At 38.0% G+C, this 23,931-nt stretch overlaps 1 protein-coding gene across 1 annotated transcript in view; it reads right to left on the bottom strand.

Moving 5' to 3' along the window:
• LRMDA (leucine rich melanocyte differentiation associated) overlaps window positions 1-23,931 on the bottom strand; it is a 1,022,609-nt gene that overhangs the window by 182,426 nt on the left and 816,252 nt on the right. Inside the window, exon 6 of the mRNA XM_077778654.1 lies at window positions 19,474-19,558. Within this exon, the coding sequence (XP_077634780.1) occupies window positions 19,474-19,558 (85 nt within the window). The remainder of the gene's footprint in view (window positions 1-19,473; window positions 19,559-23,931) is intronic.

Consider the following 23,931-nt stretch of genomic DNA (forward strand, 5'->3'; position numbering starts at 1 on the left):
CATCTTCAAATACCCTTTTGTGTCCTTTTAGGAGGTTTTAATGTTTTCTTCATTAAGATATTGTATGTTTTTGTTAATGTAGGATTATAATATTCTCAACTTAGTATCTTTTATGTTGCTTCTATAAATGGTGTCTTTCACTCAAAATACTCTCCAACTGGTTTTTGTTCTACTATTAAAAGGCTAGTGATTGTACATTAACTTTATGCTTTACTTCATCACTTTCATTATCTTATTAGTCTTTCAGCTGGTTCTCCTGAGTTTCCAACTGTCAAGTCAAATAAAGTCATCTTGTAAGCATGACAGCTTTACCATATGCTTTCCATTTTCATGCCTGTTGTTACTTTCTCCTGTCTAATCACATTGGTTAGTATTTCCAGTATAACCGTAAATAATAGTGGTGGTAACAGATACCTTATCTTGTCCTTACATTAATAAAACTACTTCTTAAGTTTGCCCATTAAGTTTGACATTGGCTTGTAGAATGAGATGATGTGTTTTATCACATTAAGGAAGTATACATCTATTTTTATATGCTTTTCACCAAGGATGGTTATTGCATTTGACAACGTTCTTTCAACATCTATGGGATTATGGCTTTCATCTTCAGATCTATTTAAAAGATTAAATAAATGGATATTTTAATATTAAAATTTCATTAGATACTTGGAATAAATCTCAGTAGGCCATGATGTTTTGCTCTGCTGTTTATGTTGCTGCATGCTGTTGTTTATAATTATTTTATTTAGCATTTTTGTATGTATACTCATAGCTGAGATGAGTATGTAGTTATATTCTCTGTCATCCTTGTCAATTTTCTGTAAATATTTTATGCACTTCATAAGAAAGAATTTAGAAGCACTTCTTTAGCTATGCTCTCAAACAGTTTAAATAGCTTTGGAGTCACCTCCATGGTATGTAGGAAGCAGCTTAGACCAACTTACAAGAGTCAATTGTGCACATCTCTTCCCTACTCCACACTGAGTGATGTTTTGTAGATAGCTTGGAATCAGTCATGGTGGGAATATTTATACCAAAGAAATTGGCAAACACTACAGATCAAGGTGTTTTTATTTTTTTATCATCATCATCATCATCATGTACATAGATCCAGTTACCAAACATTTATCAGAATCATCAAATCACCTTCTATTCTAAAGGTTGGTAAAATTCTCCTGTAAAACCACCTGGAGTTGATAGTTTTGTGTGGGCTTGTGAGAGGTCTTTATGCATTTTCTTTATTTTCCTATGGAAATCCATTTCAATTTTTCAGCTCTTCTGGAGTCAGTTTAGGGAAATTTCATTTTCTTAGAAAATTATCCATTTGATCTAGATTTTCAAATATTTTCACAAAATTCAACAAAGTTTGTTCTTACAATTCTTTTAATTTTCTCTTCTGTGACTTTTCATTTTATGTTTTGTATATTTGTATTTTCTTTAATTTTCCTTAATACAGGTTTTTAACAGTCAGCTCCTGAATTATTTATTATATTCTTTGTTTTATAATTTATTTATATCTGTTTTTAGTTTTAATAATTAATCCCTTCTGCTTTCCTTTGGTTTACTTAGCTGAGTGTTTTTTGAGTCAGATGCTTCATCTATCTTTCGCATTCTTTTGCTTTTAATATATGTTCTTAAATACATGTTCTGTTTTCTTCTCAGAATGGCCTCAAATTTATTTCATAGGTTCTGACAGGTAATGGCTTCATTATCTCATATTTCTTTGGCTATTCTACAATTTGAGCTTGTATGTTATCTTTGACTTGTTTTTAAGAGTTTTAAAAAGTTTGAGTCGAAGGGCTTTTTCAGTATGTTGTTATAAATTGTTAGTTTCCTTGCCTGGTGAACTCAGGTTTTATACTTCTTCTGCTTCCTGAAATATATTAAAATTTGTGATCTACTATGTTATTGAGGAAGACTATACTCTCCAAAAATGATCAAAGCAATATTTCTGTTCTCATGTGCTCTTCTAGAACTTTGCTACTCCCCAACAAGAGGCAGAACCTATTTTTCCTTCCCTTAAACCTGAGCAGGACTTTGGTGACTGCCTTGACAAACAGAATGTAGTTAAAGTAATGCTGTATGAATTCCAAGATACAGGTCATAAAAGACAATATGGCTTATGCCTGACTCTTACTCTCTTCTTGAGATATTTTTCCCTTTGAATTCAGCCATTATGCTGTGAGGAAGCCCAGACATATATAGAAAGGATGATCACATTGACTTCCACATGGAGAGGAACTGAAGTCCCCAGCTGATAGTCAGCAACAGCCATGAAGCATATGAGTATACCAATTCTCAGATGATTCTAGTTCCTAGACTTCAAGTCTACTGTTGAGCCCTCAGACATTATGGAGCAGATATAAGTCGTCCCCACTGTCTTCTGTTAGAATTCCTGACCCACAGAATTTTTGAACATAATAAACCAACGTCCTGTCCTATCATATGATTTCTTTGTCTCATTTAATGCTCTTTTTGCTTAAATACTACTCTGTGGTATTTAGACTGTAACCCCTCCTGCAACCCCTGTAACCTCTGGTTCTATGCTTTTATCTAAACTTTTGAGTCAATTTGTTTCTTTTTCTCTTACATAACACAGAGAATTGAAATTTGCCTTATGATTCAACCCGAAGGTATTTTAAATAGGTGAATTAAGCACATTTACATTTTGTTCTATTACACATATCATGGGTCTTAGCTCTGTTATATTTTATATGGGCAGAGCTGAGTAGTTGTAACAGCTATCTTCTGTCTCACAAAGCCTAAAATATTTGACATCTGATCCTTTACTGAAAATATTTGCTAGTCCTTGAGGTAAATTATAATACTGACTACAAATAATGTTCTATTTACCACAATCATTATTGCTCTTTTTTGTTTTTATTGTCATTGTTGTACATCTTATTGCTTAGGCTAGTATCTCCAGGGGAATGTAGAAAATTTCTTCCTTACTTATTGAAGGACTGTAATGGGAATCTTTTTCACCCAGTGTTCTCTATGCAGGCTGCGTAGGTTTTTGGTGAACAATTTTAATCAAGTTAGAGAAGGTTCCATGTATTCCTTAATTGTTAAGAGATAACAGAAGAGTTACTAAATTTCATGAGATTTTTTTCTTTTATATTTATTAATATGACCACATATATTCTCTTTTTCATTTTAAAATGCCAATATGATGTTTACTGATAAGTTCTAATAATAAACTAACCTTTCCATTTTGAGATAAATCCTACTTGGTCATGAGGTAGTATTTTTTTTATTACTACATTCCTAAATCTTGTTGTTAATTTCTCACAGAGGATTCTTTTACTCACATTTGAAAAAGATATTGACCTACAGCTTAATTTTCATGTGCGCTCATCATCTTGTTTAGGTCAGTTACCAAATCAGATGACATGAGTAATGTTCAATGTTTTCATGTTCTGGAATAAACTATAGTAAGTTTCTCCTCTTTGAGAGATATATGACTATTTTTTCCAGTTTCCTCTATAATCTTTTTCTCTATTTAAATTTCTATTCCTTCTTGAGATAATATCGGTAACTATCATTGCCTTAAAATTGCCTATTTTAGATTTTCAAATTTGATAAAAACTCTAGTTTTCAATCTTCTCATTCCTAATGTGATGTGCTCATCTCTATTTTTTTCTTAGTTAGATCTGCTAGATTCATCTTTAAAAAAAATAAATAAAACTATCTGTTGGTACTATTGATAAAGTATATTGTATACTGTTTTTATTTTATTAAGTTTTAGTCTGAGTCATTTCATATGTCATTGGATTTTTTGTTGCTTAATTAGGATTTTTAGAAACAAAGCCCACTAAATTTTTTTAATTCTTTGTTTCATTTTTATATTTTCAAGGGAATAAATCTTTTAATTACATTTTAGTCTATATCTCACAATTTTTAATAAACTATATTGGTGTCACTTCCATTTCCTTTACAAAGTAATTTATGTTTATATTTCCTCATAAACCTAAATTTTTCATTTATTTCTAATCCTGTAGGCTTTTTCTTTCCTTTACCTTGTTTCTCTTCTCCCTCACCACCATGATGTCTTCCTTTGTGAGGCTTATTTCTAATTTTATTGAGCTGTAACCAATAAATTTGAACTGGACATATTACATTTTGAATCAATTTGTGGATAGTTTTGTGACTATTCTATATATCTTGCAAAAGAATGTTCATTCTGTTTTCTGTTTAATAAAACATACGTGCTATGAAATTCCTGTTCAGCTGGCTGTCATTTTCTAAGGGAAATATACTAAAGTTTTCATCTGAGATTGTGACTTTATCAAGTATTTTTAGTTTTGCTTTATGTATTTCAAGGCCATGTTGTTAGATGTATTGAGTTTCATGATTTTTATAGCTCCCTATTTTATCTTCTTAGTTACATAACATATCCTTCTTCATCATTTCAAAAAGTAATCATCTTGAGCCTTACTTTGTCTGATATTAACATTGTTATTACTGGGTTTCAAATTTAGCATATATCTAGTTTTATTTTGTTTTTCTCAAATTCCTGCATTTTTTAAGCTTCCTGTGTTATTTATTGTAGTTATTTCTTTAAAAAGCATTTTATTTTATATTTATATTTCCTTTTATATCAAATCTGGGAGTACTCTTTTAATTTAGTTCATCCTCATTTATTATGACAAGTACATTTGTACCAATTCTTGCCATCTGACTTTACTCAGCTCAGCTGAGGGTTGTCTGCCAAGGGTGGGGACAGGTATACATAATGTGGGAAACAAAAGCAGAAAGAAATGTAGATAAAATTAAATTTCCTTATAACCTGCAGCCCTTTGACAAATACAGTAAAATCTTGGTTTGCAAGCATAATACGTTCTTGAAACAAGCTTGTAATCCAAAGCACTTGTACAACAAAGCAAATTTCAAGAACCATTGGCTCAGTTGTAATCATGTGATGTTCAGCGTCAGGTACTAATCATATTGCAAGACATCGCTCATTTATCAAGTTAAATTCATTAGAAATGTGACTTGTGGGGGCTCCTGAGTGGCTTAGTCGGTTGAGCGTCCGACTTTCGCTTAGGTCATGATCTCGCGGTTCGTGGGTTCGAGCCCCTCGTCGGGCTCTGTGCTGGCTGCCAGCTCGGAGCCTGGAGCCTGTTTCAGAGTCTGTGACTCCCTCTCTCTCTCTGACCCTCCCCTGCTCACGCTCTCTCTCTCTCTCTCTCTCTCTCTGTCCTAGAAATAAATAAAATATTAAAAAAAAATAAAAAAAAAAAGAAAAGTGTCTTGTGGAACATTTGCAGAACAAGTTACTCACAATCCAAGGTTTTACTGTGCTTGAGGCATACAGAGTTTAGGAACTCTGAACTGTTTTAATACTTTGCTAGAGGAAAAACAACTTTAGTTTGACAATAGGCCTCAGGGATCCTGTGAGTTTTCTTTGCATACAAAAGCCTTTTGGAAACTCCCCTTGCCTTTACCTCCCCCCCATCTCCCAAGTATATAATCAGCCATTCCTCATAATCCCAGTGCAGCTCTTTTTGCCCACAGATCCTGTCCCCATGCTTAAATAAAACTACCTTTTTGCAACAAAGATGTCTTAAGAGATCTTTTTTGGCTGTGGGTTACAAACCCCAACACTTCAAACACATCATACAGATAGGCTGACCCATGTAACCATCCACTGTGGAGGTCTAACTTGTTGGCTGCTATGAAGCCTCTGCCCCAAGTAGTTCCCTGTGCTTAGCAAAGTTCTGAAGATGGACCTACATTTTTGAAATCTCTTCAATTGATTTTGAGCTGTGATGAATGTCTTCAATCCTATCCTTTTACCTATCTTGTAGAGAATCTACATATGTTCTGATCTTCTTTTCCAGTTAATTATTGGTTTTGGTTTTTACTTTCCCCTATAGAAAGTAGAATCATATCATTTCTATAATTTCAGTTAACACCTTAAAATGGCTTTCTGCCTAAGGGACAGTAAGTGGCCTATAAAATGCTATAAAGTCTGGCTTCTCATGTTTTGACTTCCTCTATGCTTCCCTGACCACCTTCCTCCCCTGCTAGATTAATTACTCCAGCCACACTGATCTTCTAGCTTGCCTTCATTTATTTCAGGCATCCTTCTACCTCGGGGCTTGTTCCATGCTGCTTCCTCAGCTTCACTCTTCTCTCAGATTTTCTCAGGTTTCCATCTCTCTCTTCCTTCAAGTTACTCCAATGCCACTTTCCCAGTGGTGACTTCCCTGGCTATCAAATCTCAAATTACCAACATATACTCCTTCATCTCTTTTGCTTACTTCTGTTTTCATATTAGTATTTATGATACTCTATGCTGCTTTTATTTTCTATCTTAACTATCCATCCCTTCTCTCACTAGAATGGAAGCTCCTTGAAGGCAAAGATCTTTGCTGTTTTCATCACTTTATCCCTAATGCCCAGAGTGATGTGGTTTGAAGTGTTAGGGTTTGGAGCTGATGGCCAAGAAATAATTTTTGAGACATCTTTGGTGCAAAAAGGTGGTTTTCTTAAAGTGCAGGTATGATAAGAAAAGGTAGGATAAAATAGGCACATAGGGAAAAATTAGGACCTGAGGTCCCCACCGAAGGGAAAAACACATATTTGGGAACAATGCTGGGAGTGCTTAACCAAGGTAAACCCTCTCTCCGGTGTAAGATTTCTCAGATGTAAGGTTTCTTTCTCCCTCTCTCTTTTTAAAATTGTTAATGTTGATTTATTTTTGAGAGAGAGATGGACAGAGTATGAGTGGGGGAGGATCAGAGAGAAAGGGAGACAGAATCTGAAACAGGCTCCCATGCTCTGAGCTATCAGCACAGGGTCTAGAACTCATGGACCATGATATCATGACCGGAACCAAAGTCAGGCACTTAACCAACTGAGCCACCCAGATGCCCCAGTTCCTCTTAAGAATATAACAGAGCCACCAACTCCTCCTGAGGCTTCCCTCAGGAATCTGACAAAAGACCAAACTAAAAATGAGTAGTAGACCGCAAAACATATGACCCACAAGGAGGAGTCTAACTCCTCCTCACACAATGGAATCAAGCCAATCAGGAATGGACAACCCAGTACCTAGAGTTATCAAGCCAATAAGGGTAGAACCTGAGAAGGCATCAGGGGGAAGGGAAGGGGTGGGCTGACCAAAACAGACCCTTGCCTATAGTCATGGGCATTTACTTTCAAATGCCCTCCTCTGTAAAAGAGAGCTTTCATGCTATTCTTCCTATCTGACCCTATACGCTAATAAACTTTTGCCTGCTGCTCATATTGTGTCCACCTCTTCATTCTTCAAAGCAGTGAGGTAACATACCCCAGGTATTGAGGTAAAATATCCTGCAACACAGGGAAAGTTTCCATGGGCAGAAAGAGCTGCACTGGGGTTGTGGCGGGTTATATATCTGATTATATATCTTCAAGTTGGGAGGGGGCCAGGGATAGTGTAAGTCTCTAAGGAATTTTGGAAGCAAGGTTTCCAGGACCTTGAGGGGCTAGCAGCTATTAGGAAAAGGTCATTTATTACTGTTCAGTAAGACCTCAGTCATGAAACCTTTCAGATTTATATCAATGGGCCATAAGCTTGGACTGTGATTGCCAACCTATATCCTGGGGGAGGATAGGGAGTAGAGATAAATAAAGTTTCCAAAGGAATTTTAAAACGTTTAAAGTAGACTTACAGGATCCTGGGGGGTCGGGATAATGTTAACCTAAGATTACCTTTTGCCCTTAGCCAAGAATCATCATCGAAGGAGTGGAGTTCCTAGAGGAATGTCACTCTGCCTGTTTCTTTATTTTTTTATTTTTATTTTTATTTTGGAGAGACAGACAGCCAGCATGAGCAGGGGAGGGTCAGAGAAAGAGGGAGACACAGAATCCAAAGCAGGCTCCAGGCTCTGAGCTAGCTGTCAGCACAGAGCCCGACGTGGGGCTCGAACCCACACACCGCGAGATCATGACCTGAGCCGAAGTCAGACGCTTAACTGACTGAACCACCCAGGCACCCTTCACTCTGCCTGTTTCAAGGACTGGTCAAAGGGCTGTAGACAGTAAGAAAATTCAGTTTTCATTTACCTTTGTTTTCCACATCAAGAGCAGCACTTGGCACACAGTATGTGTTCAGTAAATACCCCATGAGTTAATTAATACCTAGGGAGTCAGAAGAAGAAGAAAAGGAGGCTGGAGAACATGTTCCTTGTACTGCCTTTGTTTTCCTTGTGCTTTACACTCTTGCAGATATGCCACCATTTACTGCTCCGCCTAACCTGTTCTCCAGACTTTGGCTATTTGTACATATGAAGTTCCAGAAAGATTCCAAAGGAGCAGTTGAAGAAAAGGAGAAATAAGCCTTAAGATGGAATGCTCTCTCTTGAGAAGAGACTTTGTGGGGGAGGATGGTTATATGGGTTACCTTAATCAAAAACAAAGAAAGGACTGCATCTTCTCGTCTTTGACCCTTCTTGATTTTGGAGAAACTGATGAAATAGAGCAAGATAAATAACGGAATAAAAAGCTAATCCACAAGAGAGAAGACTGTTTTTATTGCTCTTACACAGATGTCTGTCCTTACAACACAAAAAAGTTTTTTTTCTTTGGGGGAGGGTAGGCATAAGAGGAGGGGAGCTACAATTGAAATTGGAATCTCTAGGCAGCCTGTGTTTAGGAATTGGCATTGCATTATTTTCCTGGCTCCCTACCCCCTCTTGTCTTTTAGTTGAAGAACAGTTGCCCTGGAATAGCACATAGAGTTTGCATTAGCATCCCTGAGGATAGAACTTTGACCCCACAGACTAAGGAAGCTACAAATGGAAAATTCCAAGTTGCTGTATTCTTTTATTTTCATGCTAATGCTTCTGCAGAGAGTATTTAAAGAAACAGATGCACAAGAATAATAAAGACTTGAGGACTAAGAACACCTCTGACAACAGTGGAGTGTTTTTCCAGCATGTTCTTATATCTGTCTGTGCTTGCGCAAATCCAAAGGGCTCAAGGTGAAACCCTGTTTTTACTTTATGAAAAAGCCAAGCTAGCATAGATACGGAAAACCCTGGGTCTGGGTTTCAAATCCTGATTGGATTTGAAAGCTGTATGCTTCATTTTACTTTCTTCAGGCTACGCTATTCAACTCCCAAAGACAGATGAGCATATATCCTTCAGTAAAAGCCTTTGGGGAATGGTGATTTCCCAACCTCCCTTGCCAATTGACACTCTAACTCAACAATACTCATCCTTTCCTCAAATCCAACCCGGATGGTGCCCAGTGGAAGTTCAGCCCCGCTGGCTATTTCCATTGTATTCCCCACAAAAAGAAATACTTTTCATCTTTTCCTTAGAATAACTTCATCCTGGGTATAAATCCTCAAGTAGAAGACATATCAGAGCACTACACTCTCCAAAGCCAGATCGTTTCAACATTTTTCTCTTAAGATGCAGACAGACATATTTTACTTTACTACAGGCATGTTTCACAGAGGAGAAGTCCCTTAGAAAGGTAAAATCATCATATCTAACCCTGCTTTAAGATGATTTCTCTCACACACCCCTCAGCTGGACTATGGCCAGAAATTAAACAAGAACTCCACTTGGTCTCTTCCCAAATTCTCTTTCACACCCTGAAACCACCCAGGGAGACTTCCTCCAGGTGCATCACCTATACATATGGTTTCATTGCAGGGGTGGCTTTGGAATTTTTTTATATTGCAAGTCCATAGAAGCAATAATTAGGTGGAAATGGGTGAGCGGAGACAGAGGGGATGGAGGATCTGTTCTGAAATTGCATTTCTCTATCAAGTACATTTCTCTTTCTTGGTTTGCAGGTTTATAAGTGGTGATTAGGAGAAGGTACTCTTAGACAACTGGAAGTAGGGAGTGGGCAGAATTGGCCTTTTCCATATGCCAGATGACTGAGAAATGGCCACTCCCAAGTGATACGACAAATCCAGCTTTCTCCTTCCACCAATTTGCTTTCAACTCAGTTCTCATCTTCACCCAAAGCTACATCCCTACTCTCTGCTCTTCGCTCACTTTCCCTCCTCTGCACTCTTGTAGCTTGACCTCTGTTCTCTCTGTGCAGAGCCTCATTTCTACAATTAGACTACAGGATTCCTGAAGGCAGAGCCCACAGGTTCTTGTGCATCTCCCACAACCCCCAGGGCAGGGTTCCTCCCAAAAGAAAAAAAAATGGTTGGCCAACTGATTGAAGAAACAGAAATGGGCCTCTGCAGTGACCTGAAGCATATGGAATTCTGATTAAGGGAAGTGAAAAGTCAAAAGGCCCAATATTGCACCCTTTATAAAGAATACGTATCCTAACAAATCCGAGGTTATTGGAAAAGTAACAGCCCCTTCTCCCTTGACCAGCCCCAACCAAAAATTTCATTAGAATGGATAAAGCACCAGAGCAGTAAATATTAATGGCTGGGAGGGGGAAGCTGGAGGACAGCAGGCAGAACTGAGCAGGTGTTCACCTCACTCAGTTTCAATCCATTTGCAGCCAACAACGTCATTGTTTGGCCTTCTTGAGCTCACCGACAGGCCATTTTTCATGATTTTACATTTCTGGCCAAACGCAAACTTTTTAATTAAATGTACCACATGATTCCAGATGTTTGTTTATTTGTTCCAAAAAGGTCATAAAATCTCTACATGAGGAAAAACCTGGGGCAGGGGTAAAGTTTTCTACAAGATATAGGGAAACAAATGAATTAGAGCTGGGATGGGGAGGTGAATGCTGGGCAGAGCTCTCAGCAGAACAATCTAGACTAAAACCATTGGCTTCAAATAGTTCTCCTTCCAGAAACCCAAGATTTGGGAATAAAACACACTGGGTACNTAAAGAATGTAGCTCTTCTGGAGCCAAAGATCAGAATGAGAACAAATTTTTGTGGCTGCTTTGCCTGCTTATTATATGTTTGTTCCTGTTGCTATGAGCTCCTCTGCATTAATTCCAGCAGACTCCCATTTAACAGGCTAGATTATAGTTTATGCATGAGTGGTAGGAAAGCATCCTGCAAGGGGAGAAGAAAGAAGTGGGATACAGGCAGAGACCACAGCTTCCCACATACTCTGCCAGCATCCTCGAAGCCTTCTGTTCTCTTGTACTATCTCTAAACATGATCAGTCATTAAGTCAGTCTATTGCATTTGCTGTGAATGTTTCTCATATTCCTATCCTTCTTCTCTGTTCCTCCAGACAGACAGCCACTCCAGGTCTTCATCGTCAATGCTAGATTATTTCAACATTATCCTCACTGATTCTGGGCTCTAAATTTTCATTTCAAAAGCCAACATCAGAAATATTTTGAATAATGTGAGAAGGAAAGGCACTGACTGTCCATTTTCTCTGATGCCTGAGCCAGAGAAAATGCCCTGTGACCAAACCATCAGCAACTGCAAACAATTCCATACTGTCCATAAGGTTCCCTTTACATTGCCCTCACCCTGCTCCACTGGCATTGCTCTGGCCCCAGCTGTCTTTCCCACCTGTTACCAAGTTGTTTCCTAAATTACCTTTGCTAGGAATCTGCTCTTTAGAGGAAGTACAGTGTGTAGTCACATAGCCTGGCATCAAGAAATCCAAAGCCTCTAAAACTTCAATGTCATCCCACAGTGGCCTCCTTAATTCCCGACTCTTTTCTTTCCAATTCCTCCCTCATACAGTTTGCAGATTAATAATCCTATAGCATAGCTTTAAATCAAATCTAGATACTTCTGCCTATTCAAGGTCTGCCATAATATGGATCCATCCTACAAATGTAACTTCATTTCTGACTTTTTCAAAACCAGGTCTCTTCCTCTTGTCAGTTCTATCTATTCTTATGTTTGTGCTTCTTCTTTACCCATATCCCTTTTTTTCTTTCTGGAATATCCTTCTTCTGCCTTCTGTCTACTCACACCCTACTTGTCCTTGAAAGCTCAAGGCCATCATCTGCCAAAACGCCATGCCTGACTATTCTAGCCTATATGGATTCTTAACTTTTAAAACTTTTACAGCATTTAAGGTTTTTGCCAAGTAAGGCAACTTTCACTTATATAATATATAATATCTAGTTTGGTTGGCATTGCTTCATTTTGGTATGTCTTCAATAAAACCATAAATTCTTAGAAGACACAAACCTTAACATAAACCTTGTACACAGTGGATACTAAGTAAAGACAAATGAATTCTGGAAAGACTCCTTAAATGAAGGTTCTCAGAGCAATAGCTGTCATTGCATAAGTCATATTTGACCATGTCTCAATTCTTCACTTGCAGTGAAAGGGATTAGAAATAGCCTATGACTCTAAAACTTCAAGACATTTAGAATCTTCAGTCCTGTCAAGCCCAGACTCTCCATTTTTAAGGCAGAGGGACACATTTTCACCATCATTTTTTTAAAAAAATGTTTATTTATTTTGAGTGAGAGAGAGAGAGAGAGAAAGGGCAAGAGTGGGGCAGGAGAGGATCAGAGAGAGAGAGAGAGAATCCCAAGCAGGCCCTGTGCTGGCAGCAGAGAGTTCCAGAACTTGATGTGGGGCTCAAACTCACAAATCCTGAGATCGTGCCTTGATTTGACCTGAGCCTAAATCAAGAGTCAAACACTTAACTGACTGAGCCACCCAGGCGCCCTTTCACTACCATTTTTTATTTGGACTGTTTTTTAGGGGAAGGGTTATCTCTTATCTTGCAGAAGTAAAGTTTGTTCCTGTTCGGAATATGAGGCATGACTCCATTTTTCCCTCCTTACTTTGCTGCTTGAACAGAAGAGCCAAATTCGTAGCCCCTCTGTGTCTATGAGTGCACAACAATTCTGCCCAAAGAGTAGAAATAAAGCAATCATAGAGACTGCAAATGAAAAATCATCCTTGGAGAAAAAAGATAGGAAATGGACCCCTATGGATTTCAAATGTTTAAAGGAGGTTGCTTAAAGTTCCTGGCTGAAGTCCATGCCAGTCTTGGTAATAGCCAAACAGATTCATCCATCTTCAGATTCCACTTGGCTTGCTCTTCCATCACTGCCACCTTCCCAGACAGCGAGCGCACACATGCACATCTATCTATATATATGCGGAAGTTTTAATCTACACTACCCTCCATTCCAATCCACCCAGCCCCGCTCAGTACAGAGTGAAGCTATTGACCCTGTAAAGCAGCAAAGAGATGAATTTGATGACCCAGACTAGAGTTTTTAAACCATTTCAGCAAGGTCTAGAATCAAAGGAAAGTACAATTTATTCAGCACTTAGTAAAGTCCTTTTACTTTGGAACAGAGCGCACACACTGAAAATAGACTCCCACTGCCACGCAGATAAAATAAACCTGTCAACCACCACTGTCAAATCACTAGTCACCTCGATTAAATAAAGGAAACTTTAGCATCTCTCAGCATCTGAGACTTCCACCAAGATTATAAGCCCATAAAAGCATTATGAAGGAAAGAAAACTAAAGTAATGGGTTCTGTTGAAATGTCATCAGAGGAAGCATTTTACATAATTAGAAAATGCTAATAATAGCTCTGCACAAGGAACCAACACACTCTTCCTCTACACAGCCAGGGCAAAGCCATGGCATGGAGTCTGAAAGAAGGGAGCTGAGGCCATGCACTTATGTAGCAGGACCCACAGAAGAGACACGTCCCTGTCAGCATTTCTTCTCTCTCTCTCTCTCTCTCTCTTTCACAGTTTTCAGTACACTTTCCATGAAGAAGAGTTGGCTCTGCCAAGCTAATGTGAATCTTCAATGACTCACTGATGTTTTTTGAGAAATCATCTAATAGTTAGCTCCCTTGAAAAATGAATCAAAATATTTTGGATGATAGAAAGTGATAAATAAGCAGGCTGCTTTAGTCATAGGGTCTGGTCTCAGGTGGGACCTATCTGGCAAAGTCACCATAACCATCAGATTGCTTATTTTGTCTTTTTAAATGGTCAAGGAGGACCAACAAGCAATAGGCCAAAAGACACCTTGATGCTGACCTATTAAGATACCTGAACAGGGGCGCCTGGGTGGCTCAGTTGATTAAGCGCCTAACTTTGGCTTAGGTCATGATCTCGCAGTTTGGGGGTTCGAGCCCCACGTCAGGCTCTGTGCAGCTGACAGCTCAGAGCCTGGAGCCTGGAGCCTGCTTCAGATTCTGTGTCCCTTTCTCTCTCTGACCCTCCCCTGCTCGCTCTCTCTCCCTCTCAGAAATAAATAAAACATTAAAAAATATATAACCTAAATAAATGTATTTATTTTCATTGAGTCTGTGCTATTATTCTGGGTAGATTTTGTTTATAACAATCAAACCTACTTAGCTTTCATGTTCCCTGTGGGATGACACAATAAGATGGTAGGACTATTAAAAAAAAAAATAGGAAAAATTTTTTAAATTTTCTGAAAGAGACAGATTGCCTCCAAATCCTCTAAGCCTAAAACGTAATGAGCAGTTTGGTTATCAAGCAGCCCCATCTTGAGCCCTCCTGGAAGTATTCTCTTCACTGGCATGCAGGTTTTCTGGCCAATATATCCCCATCCCAAATATCTTTGTCTACATTACTACATCATCACACACATTCATTCATTTTCCTTTTATTCATTTCATTTTGGCTTATTTAAATAGTTGAAGCAAAACAGTCTGTATTTACGGCTTCTGTGAAAATGTATTTTATTTCATGCTAAAACTGTTTAAAAAATAAAAATGAAAAAATGCCTGCAGTTTTTCTCTTTTTCTTCTTATTTGGATGGCACACATTGAGCTGCTTCATGGAGATATACAGAAAAATCAATTCCTAAGCATAAAATGCAACTCACATTAAGGAGACTGCAAATGATAACTAATTATGATGAGTTGCTATGTAAATCATTCTATGGCAGTCCCAGCAATCAATTTCAAACACAAATAGAACAAGTCCTGGCTGGAGAAGAGGATGAACACCTACCAAATGTGTCAGAAATAACAGCAAGATTGCCAAGGTTGGGTGGAAGTAGGGTGGAAACCATCTTCAAGCAAGTTTCCGTAGATTTCCTCTTGGATTCCTGCATTCTTTCTTTCATACACTTAAAGTACAGTGCTTAAGATAACAAGGTAACTATGGCATACTGTCTGGACTGTATAAGCATCAGGGAAAAATAATAATTCAGGGATGTTCATTAGACTTGCAATGACTTTGTAAAATGTGCACACAAATACACTTGATGGGGCCTTAAGTGTGGTAGCTACTGGCCATGTCATATTATGGGATATGTGTGGGATTGTCTGTTTTAACCTGGCATCACCACCATGCTCTACTAATGTTTTCTCTGCAGCTCAGAGGAGGAATTAGAAACTGCATTTCTTAGACTTCCCTTGGTGCATGATTCCATGTTAGAGTGGGCCAAAGAGAGACACTGGAGTATGATTTGGAAATCCAGAGAGAAAGAGAGAGCAGGGCAATGCCTGGGTAGGTCTAATGTTTGAAGCAGTGTCCAAGTTGAACTTGAGAGCCACTCCTACATTGGCACTGCACATTGAGAATGTCAGTAGGTGGTTCCCAGGCATTCCTGACATGTGCAGAAATGTCAGCAAGCTCTCGAGGATCACCAGCCTCGGTGTGAGGTTGGGACTCTGAATGGGGTCTTCCTCGACTGAATAAGCCTCTCTCTCATCCCTTACGTTAAAACCCTTCATGATGTGAATACAGAGTGGGCCTTCTATTTTCCTATCTGAATTCACACTGATGCCATAGCATTTTCCCCTTGGGTTTTTCAAACTTTCTCTGCTCTTGAATTTATAGACTTGTAATTTTAAAAAAAGGAGGGAAGGACAGTAACACAATTCTTTTGACAAAAACAGGCAAGGATACTATAATATTTTGCTGCAGCCTTAGCAAAGGCTTTGGAAATTCACCCCAGGCAATGGGCATTTCCAGACCATTTCTTTGCTTGTACTTTCTTCTTCCTTCCAGAACAATGCCATGGTCAGTCCTGCATTTGCTTCATATGTCCTGTGTGAAGGACACATGTCAGGGGGTGTCTGGGATTCAGGGACACAGAACTCTGAATATTTTTTTCCTTGCTTCTGTCCCTGAGTGACTTAGTTTCCCCCAGCAGTTCTTGGCACCTTCCTCTGTGAAATGGGGATGATAATATTTACCCTCCCTACTTTACAGGGTTGTCTTGAGGATGATATGGTCTATTCACTAAATAGAAATGTTTTCCTCAAAAGACACAGTGGTCTATATAAATGCAAATTCCATTTCTAACAGCTACCAGATAAAGAGTGGCAATACCTGGCAGGTAGGTGTATGTCCTATGCACATATTTAAAGAAATAGTCTTCTAACATATCAACACTCCTCATAACGTGGATACCCACGGAGGATATAGTAAGTAGACTGCCACGAGGTATCATCTGGGATTACTGATACAGCTGCATGGATACAGAGACACAATCCCTGCCATTGCCTCCAAAAGCTTACAGCCTGTCCAGGAAGACAGTTCCTGAACAAAAGAGCAATGACCTAATATAAATGTGTGGGGTAGGATCAGAAGAGTCTTCCTTACAGCTGTGATATTTAAGGTGATACCTGAAGGATGAGCAGAATCCAGTGATGTGAAAGAGAAGAAGGATTAGAATCTGTACTGCTCCTCAGGGAACTTCCATTTATGAAGAGTTTAAGACATACATATACCTCACCTCTATCACACAAAGCAGAATATAAACAATTGCAGTAAGGAGATAGAAGCAAATATTATAAGTATATCAGGAAGAAGAAAAATCAACATAAACAATTTCTTATAAGAAGCAAAAAGTACTGTGCATTATTATCCCTATGATGCATGGATTAGTTGTAAATTACAGATGGAAAAATGGAGTCCCCATCTCTGATACTTATTCCGGGCCCAGATTTCCTTTGCATTTGAATCTACAGTCCTTAGGACATGAATCTTGGGTTTATCAGACTCGACATTGAAAGTTACATAAAAGGACAAGCAAAGGGAAAATGGCATGTACAGAAAAATAGCAATTTGCACATGAACTACTGCCCGCCAGTTTATGTAGCTGTTGGTGCGGAATGAAAAGAGATTGGGAACTGGGTGAATCAAAAATTATTTGCAAATAGAACTTCCACTTAAGATTTTATAGACGAAGTTTCAGACATCATAGAGGATTTCACTTGGGAAAGAAATGATGCAATTTGCCTTCACAATGTGAAAGAGCCCTCACTGGATAAAGGTTTGTAAGCTGTTTCCATAAAGGTATTAACAAACGACATTCAGATAGTTTGGTGGTTTATATGATCAGAAAAATAGAGTAATTTCTTTAACTTAAATATAATAAAGCAAAGTGGCATTGAGTGGTTTCATTCTGGGTGCTGAAAAATTGGGCTTTCCCCTCTTGTTATCATATGATTCATGCCAAGCTAAACCAGATCAGTCTCATTGCTTCACTACATGGATCAGTCCAATAATAATTCAAGCTTAATCAACTTCTCTGGCTTTCTCTCTATTTACTGATGTCCACAAGACCACAAGCCCAAAGACCTTGTCACCATTTCATGATGCTGACTCACTTTTTGCACTACCAGGTCCTTAGAACTAGTGAAGCAACAAGTGCATTAAATGGATAAGGTATTCCTCAGTAAAACTGAGATATCTGTTGCTGGGTCCTTTAAATAACAATGTTCCCAGGTAGGGGAGGGGGGAAAGTGGTGATGGGCATTGAGGATGGCACTTGACAGGATGAGCACTGGATATTGTATGGAAACCAATTAGACAATAAATTATATTTAAAAAATTAAAATAAAAACAAATAAATAAATAATAATGTTCCCATAATGTCAGGCTCTGATGTCATCAAAGTACACTTGTTTTAACTCTAAACGCCTTGTGCGTTTTTCCATATTCCAAATATTGCTCAACATGCCTTCACAACTTATAGTTATATTCATTTCTTTAAGGTTCAAAATTTCTTGTTTTACTATTACAGTGACAAATAGTCCTATTATTGAGGATTATCATTTATCTGATCATGGCCTTCTTTTATGAAATCTCAATTTCATGGCTAGATCAACTTCTCCAAATGGGCTTGAGGGCCCTAAACCTTCAGTTCCTATGCAGTGTACTCAATGGTCTATAGAGTAAAAATGTCTTTATTTAAATATAAGAAACCAATAAATAAATCCATGAGGATATAATGCTAGAGCTAATTTGTTATTCTGTCTAGATATGATATTATTATTTGCCTAGAGGAGCTCCCCACATGGCCCCCACCACACTCCCAAAAAAGCTCAGAAAACACACCAGGCTCTAAAGGAATATGCTCAGGACTTTCAGAAGGACATTCAGTGAGGGAGATCTATTGATGGCCATCAAAATACAGCATATGGAGCATATGGGTAGCTATTTTTTCTACCTGCCTTTGAGCAAAGTTGATTTCCACAAAACTGACATTTAATGAATAGAATCCTAATTGAACCAAAATACATGCAAATGTGGAAAAGTCCTACTGTGCCCAGACAACAAATAAGCAACACAGGTCCAAGTCACAGACACCTGGAATCCTGCATTACACTCTCTTGATCGTTGCCTGTGGAACAGAAGTGTGCCATTTGCCCGGAGCCCACATGTCTTCTCAGAGCGCCAGCTTCACCACTTTCTGGGCATCTCTACAGGCTTTGTTCATACCCATCCATCCTGCAAAGAAGCTGGGATGACAGAGCTGCAACAGTCCTTATTCAATGTTCCCTGAATGTATAAGGGGAATTTCTTGTTTGAGAAAATGTTGTTTAAAGTATGGAATACCATCAAAGCCTATTCTTACTTATGATTGGGAGGCAGATTCACAATTAGGAAACATGGCACTAGTCATAACCAGGATAAAAGGGGTGAAGGAGTTATACCACATGGTCTTCTGTCCTCCCAGTTCCAACAAAGGTGATCACAGAGTCCTTGGCCTAAGCATCCAGCAAAGGGATGAGGCATTTTTAAATTATATTCCATGTAGACTCTAGAGATGGTGATAAGAATTCAAGTCTTTGGAAACACTGGGTAAGCCAAATTAATGTATTGAGGATCAGGTAATTTAAGAAAAGCTATGCATTGATTCTGGGCAATGTTGTTAGGTAAACTGGAATTCCTTTTAGCTGTAACATAGAGTTCATTCATTTTAAAATTATAGATTTCAACTATTCTCTCCAAACAATACCTTTACAGATATTAGTGAGTTTCTTAATTCTCTCCATCACTTTTGCTGCAAGTAATGATCTATTTAGTAATTTTTAAGTACCATAATCTCTTTACTTAAAGAAAAAAATCAAATCACAAAATTATATTATAGCATGGATTTATTTGCCTTCCCAGTAGACTGCCACTAAATTCTGTTTAATATGAGTTAAAATCACTAGGTTTGACAAGTATGGTTTTCTCATCAAGGCCTTGAAAAGCACTGTGTTCCTTCTAAAGTGCGGAGGCAGCAATAATGAGCCCCGCGCTCTGCACAGCCAAGTGTCCCTCCCTGCAACCACTAAGAGCAATAAAAAGCTGAGTTCCTACCTCGGTGATTGGTGAGATCCCTGGAAGCAGAAGGAAGGGGTGTATAGTGGTGCTCTGGAGAGGCCTCGACGTGGTCACTGGAAGCCTGTGTAATAAAAGAACATGTCAACATGAAGTAACACCAACCACTAAATACCTTCTTTTACCAAACAGGGCTCCTAGGGATCTGAGTCTGGAGGAAATACTATCAACCAAGACTCTTCTTAGGAAGCAAGAGTTGTCTGTGCTGAGATAACGTTCTGGTGAGTGTAGGGTGGTATAGGAAGTTTTGAGGAGTCTCAGTACAGGAGAAAGGGCTCCGCAACAAGGGGATGGTTTGTTTATTGTGTTGAACTGAAAGGTGAGGAGGAGGAAAGAAAGAGGGTGAAGTTCAGAGACCTTCTTCAGGTGCTTCCCACAGATTCAATGTTCACTGTGAATAGATTTCTATGGAAACTAGTGAAGACGCTGGGCTTTGCCCCAGGGTAGATGGCGAAAAACAGGGCCCGTTTACATGGGCCCAGTGGCATGGAGATACAGAGAAGCTCAGTAGCATGAACCGAAGGATATAAACCATTGTACACCGTATAGTCAGGCTTCTGGCTAAGTTTAACAACCACACTGAAAAACTCACCTGAAATTTGGCATATAATGGTTACCAATAAAACTTTGCCATTCCAAAGCCTAAAAGAAAATGATATGAAATGTATCTGTGAAGATGGTCTTTTATTGTACACAAACAGCTCTTTAACCATCAAACTATATATAGTGTGACCTGTATGGGTAAGAAGTGCTACCTTTCTTTCTCTGTAACTCTACAACCATAGGAATGAAGCCAGGAAGAAAGGACTATGGCCGTAGAGTCAGCTGTCCCTCAGAACCCATGACCTTTCTGACACATTCAGAGTGTGGATACTTATAGCAAGAAGCATCACTATTGCCAGTCTTACTGAGACTTCTGAATCAAATACTACTTTTTTTTTAATATCCAAAAAGGAACATCTGCTAGGATCAAAATCCTAAGCTTACAACCTTTCCAAGCTTCAAGAAAAAAGTAAATTTCATTAATGCAACATTTTTCTTTCTGGAATAGGAAATACATTCTATGGGATATATTTACCCTGCTTGGAGCAGGCCTTTTCTCCAAAGAGATTATCTACATTATAGGAATCAAAACTAAGTAGGAGATTAGAACTACTTGCTAGAAAAACCCTTTAAACCCTGCTTCTGACATTTGAGATGTTTGATTAAGCAGCTTTCAGTGGAGACTTACAGAAAGAGTTCTGAATGGAGCAAAATCAGAAGCTGTGTCCCTAAGGTAGAGACAGATTTCAGGTAGCATTACTTCACTCCAGCTCCAAGGGAAATATGTGGTGTTTAAATCTTGATCCAAGGTTACTGGGTCCAGAAAGAGCAAAGTTCAGTCACTAAGAAAAATGTTTTAAAAAGTAGGTAAGACTTGCTCGATACTATATCATTAGATACTTAGGATACTGCAGAAATTAGATTAAATTTCAAATACTAAAGTCAGCACATGTCCCTCCATTTGGCATGCAAGGTCTCTTGCCATCCCACATGATAAATGAGACACACTGACAGTGTTCTAAATATGGCACTTATTCAATGCTAGAGGCAGAATATATGGGGTAAAGTAATGGGGGCCATCTTCCACAGATCTACCATACTTCCTTAGTAAAAGGCCATAGTTTCTCTCTCTGTCAATGTTTGTGCTTCACGTCAATGCTAAAAAGGCCCAAAATTCCAGTATGAGTTTTAGGTTGCTATATTGTGATATTTCTTAGTGTGTTTAGTCTCAATTTGGGCTGTTGACAATTTGATGACAGCTTTTCCTAAAATTACTGGAAGAAACTACCTTTCAGCAAATACCTCTGACTGGGCAAAACATTAGAGCTCTATAACCAAGAGTAAAATAGCTATTTACCTTTATTTCCAATTGTAGTCAAAGCAAAATTGGTGTGGCTTGAGTTCTGTTTTACAGTCGCCATTCCATGCCTAGCATTTAATTATTTTTCTTCTCAGTATCCATTTACAAACTCAAGTCATGGAAAAGAATCTCAGAGAAGAACAATTTTTCAAACTGTTGGTGGAGCGTCTATGGCTGGATGTTTAAGGAACTATTACAAATTTAGATTCTAAATACCAGTTCTTTGATTTGGCTCTTATCAAAATGAAGTCCATGTGATTTTTTTCAATAGTGATGTACACATTTGTTCTCTGGATATTACAGTTACAGGCACAATTAAGAAAAGCGTGATTATCATGTGAAACAAGTGGACAAGACAATGCCTTCTACCTGCCCCCAAATAAAGAACTACCCTTGAAACTGAAGCAACATACCAATAGTATATTGAGTATGAGATGACTGAAATGTAAGTGGAAAAACTTAAATGTTTTCTTTTATTTGGATTAAGAAGATATGCCTAAAATGGGAATAAGGGAAATTTGGGTTAGTCTGAATCATCAGAACCATATATCGTCTCAAATCTTTGAGTCCTTGCCAAACCTCCCAACTACCTATGGCAGAGAATTATACTCTTACATTTTACTTTTTAAATCACTCCTGCTACAATAAAATATTAGCATCTGGAATGCATATGTCCCTAAATAATTAAAAATATAATAGAAATATGGACAATGGAGGTGTCAGGAAATTCAAAGAAGAGAGAAGCTGAGTGGTTAATAAATGAAAAAGAAGAAGGTCGAATTCACTACTCCAAAGAGAAATGCTAATTAAAACAAGATACAATTTTTCCACCCACCATACTGGCCAACTTTCAAGTCTTACAGCAAGGGCTAAGGTGAAAGAAGGGAAATGAACTTTTATCCTCTCATCCCTTGCCAGTGGAAACGGACATTGGGTCAACTACTTTGGAGAGTAATTTAGCGATATCTAATAAATTTGAAAATTGATACAGCAACTTCATTTAAAATGTATACACTATGGAAAATTTCATTCAGGTCTATAAAGTGGAACATAAAACAGTGTTATTATATGATTATTGAGAACAGAACAAATTGGAAATAGTTCAAATGCCTGTCAATGAGGAAAATGGATAAATAAAATGTTGTATATTTGTATGACAGAATAATGTTTAGCATTTAAGAGCAATAAACCTGATTTATGTATCTCTAGTTGAATAGGTCTAAAATTTTAACACAGAAAACAAATAAAAAAATAAATAAAATTTAACACAGAGTGAAAATACAAGTTGCAAAATGACAAATATGGTCATATGTATGTATGTATGTATGTATATGTGTGTATATATACATATATATAACACATGCACATACATGTGTGTGTATGTGTATTTCTTCATCCACATGTGTGTATGGAAACATCTAACAATTATACAAGCCAGACACTAAATTCATGAAAATGGTTGCCTCTGCTAGAAGGCAGGGTAAAAGGATTGGGGCTAACAAGATGGGGAGACTTCAATTATATATATATATATGGTTTATTTATTTTATTTAAAGTAAGACTTGGAAAAATATGTCAATGTATTAGAAAATACAAATTCTATATGTTAGTTAAATGTGTTCATTACTTTTCTACATTTTTGAAATTTCTCAAAATTTTAATTTTGAAAAAAAATTTTTAAAAAATGAAAACTGAAAAAAAACAAAGATTCCTATTTCCTCTCTGACCCATATAGTCCTATATTGATATGAACCCATAATGAGAGGAAATTCGTCTAACAATTTCCCAGTACTTGCACAACATGGACAACATGAATTTAGGCCATTTCTTGTTCACCTTCTATAATGAAATATTCCCATTTCTGTTTTTTGTAAAGCTGCTGAGTATGACAATAGACTAGAAAAAGCTGATAAATAATTATAAATAGGTACCCCCTTCTCCCTTCATACCAAAGCTTGAAATGCTTATGCCAGCCTGGTAAATTCTTCTAAGATTCGTCAAAGCATACTGAAGGTTTCTGTGCTCTTTCCCTACTCACAAATGGATAGTTGCTGATAATTTTTTAAACTCACAACAGTAATGATAATAGTCACTAATATACTGCACTCTGCAATTTCCATAGTGCAGGAAGGAAGGCAGAATTTTGGCAACCTTTTTGGAAAAGAGTCAGTGGAAGTACAGCACACTCCATGAGAGACTTGCAAAGTGAGAATTTCACTCAGTGGTTGCAGAAAACAAATGTCCTCAGATGAGTATGTAAAATTCAAGTCCCTTCCCATTGGGTGCATTCCATGGAAACCTGCATTCCAGTGGATATTTCTGAACATCATGGATGCCCTGAAGGAATATGATACAGACCACAGGAGGAGTGATTTGGCAGGCTTCAAAACAAGAAGGGGGCAGCTACAAAGTTGTTTAATAGCCATAAATCTCCTACTATTTTTCACAAAATACCATCTAAGACCGCATCTCCACAACTCATTCCCCATTACTCAGCTCAAGTGGAGCGCTTTGGCATGCTCACTCACCCTTAA

The sequence above is a fragment of the Crocuta crocuta genome, unplaced genomic scaffold, assembly GCF_008692635.1.
Source record: "Crocuta crocuta isolate KB4526 unplaced genomic scaffold, BGI_CrCroc_1.0 scaffold167, whole genome shotgun sequence".
Classification (NCBI taxonomy): Eukaryota; Metazoa; Chordata; class Mammalia; order Carnivora; family Hyaenidae; genus Crocuta; species Crocuta crocuta.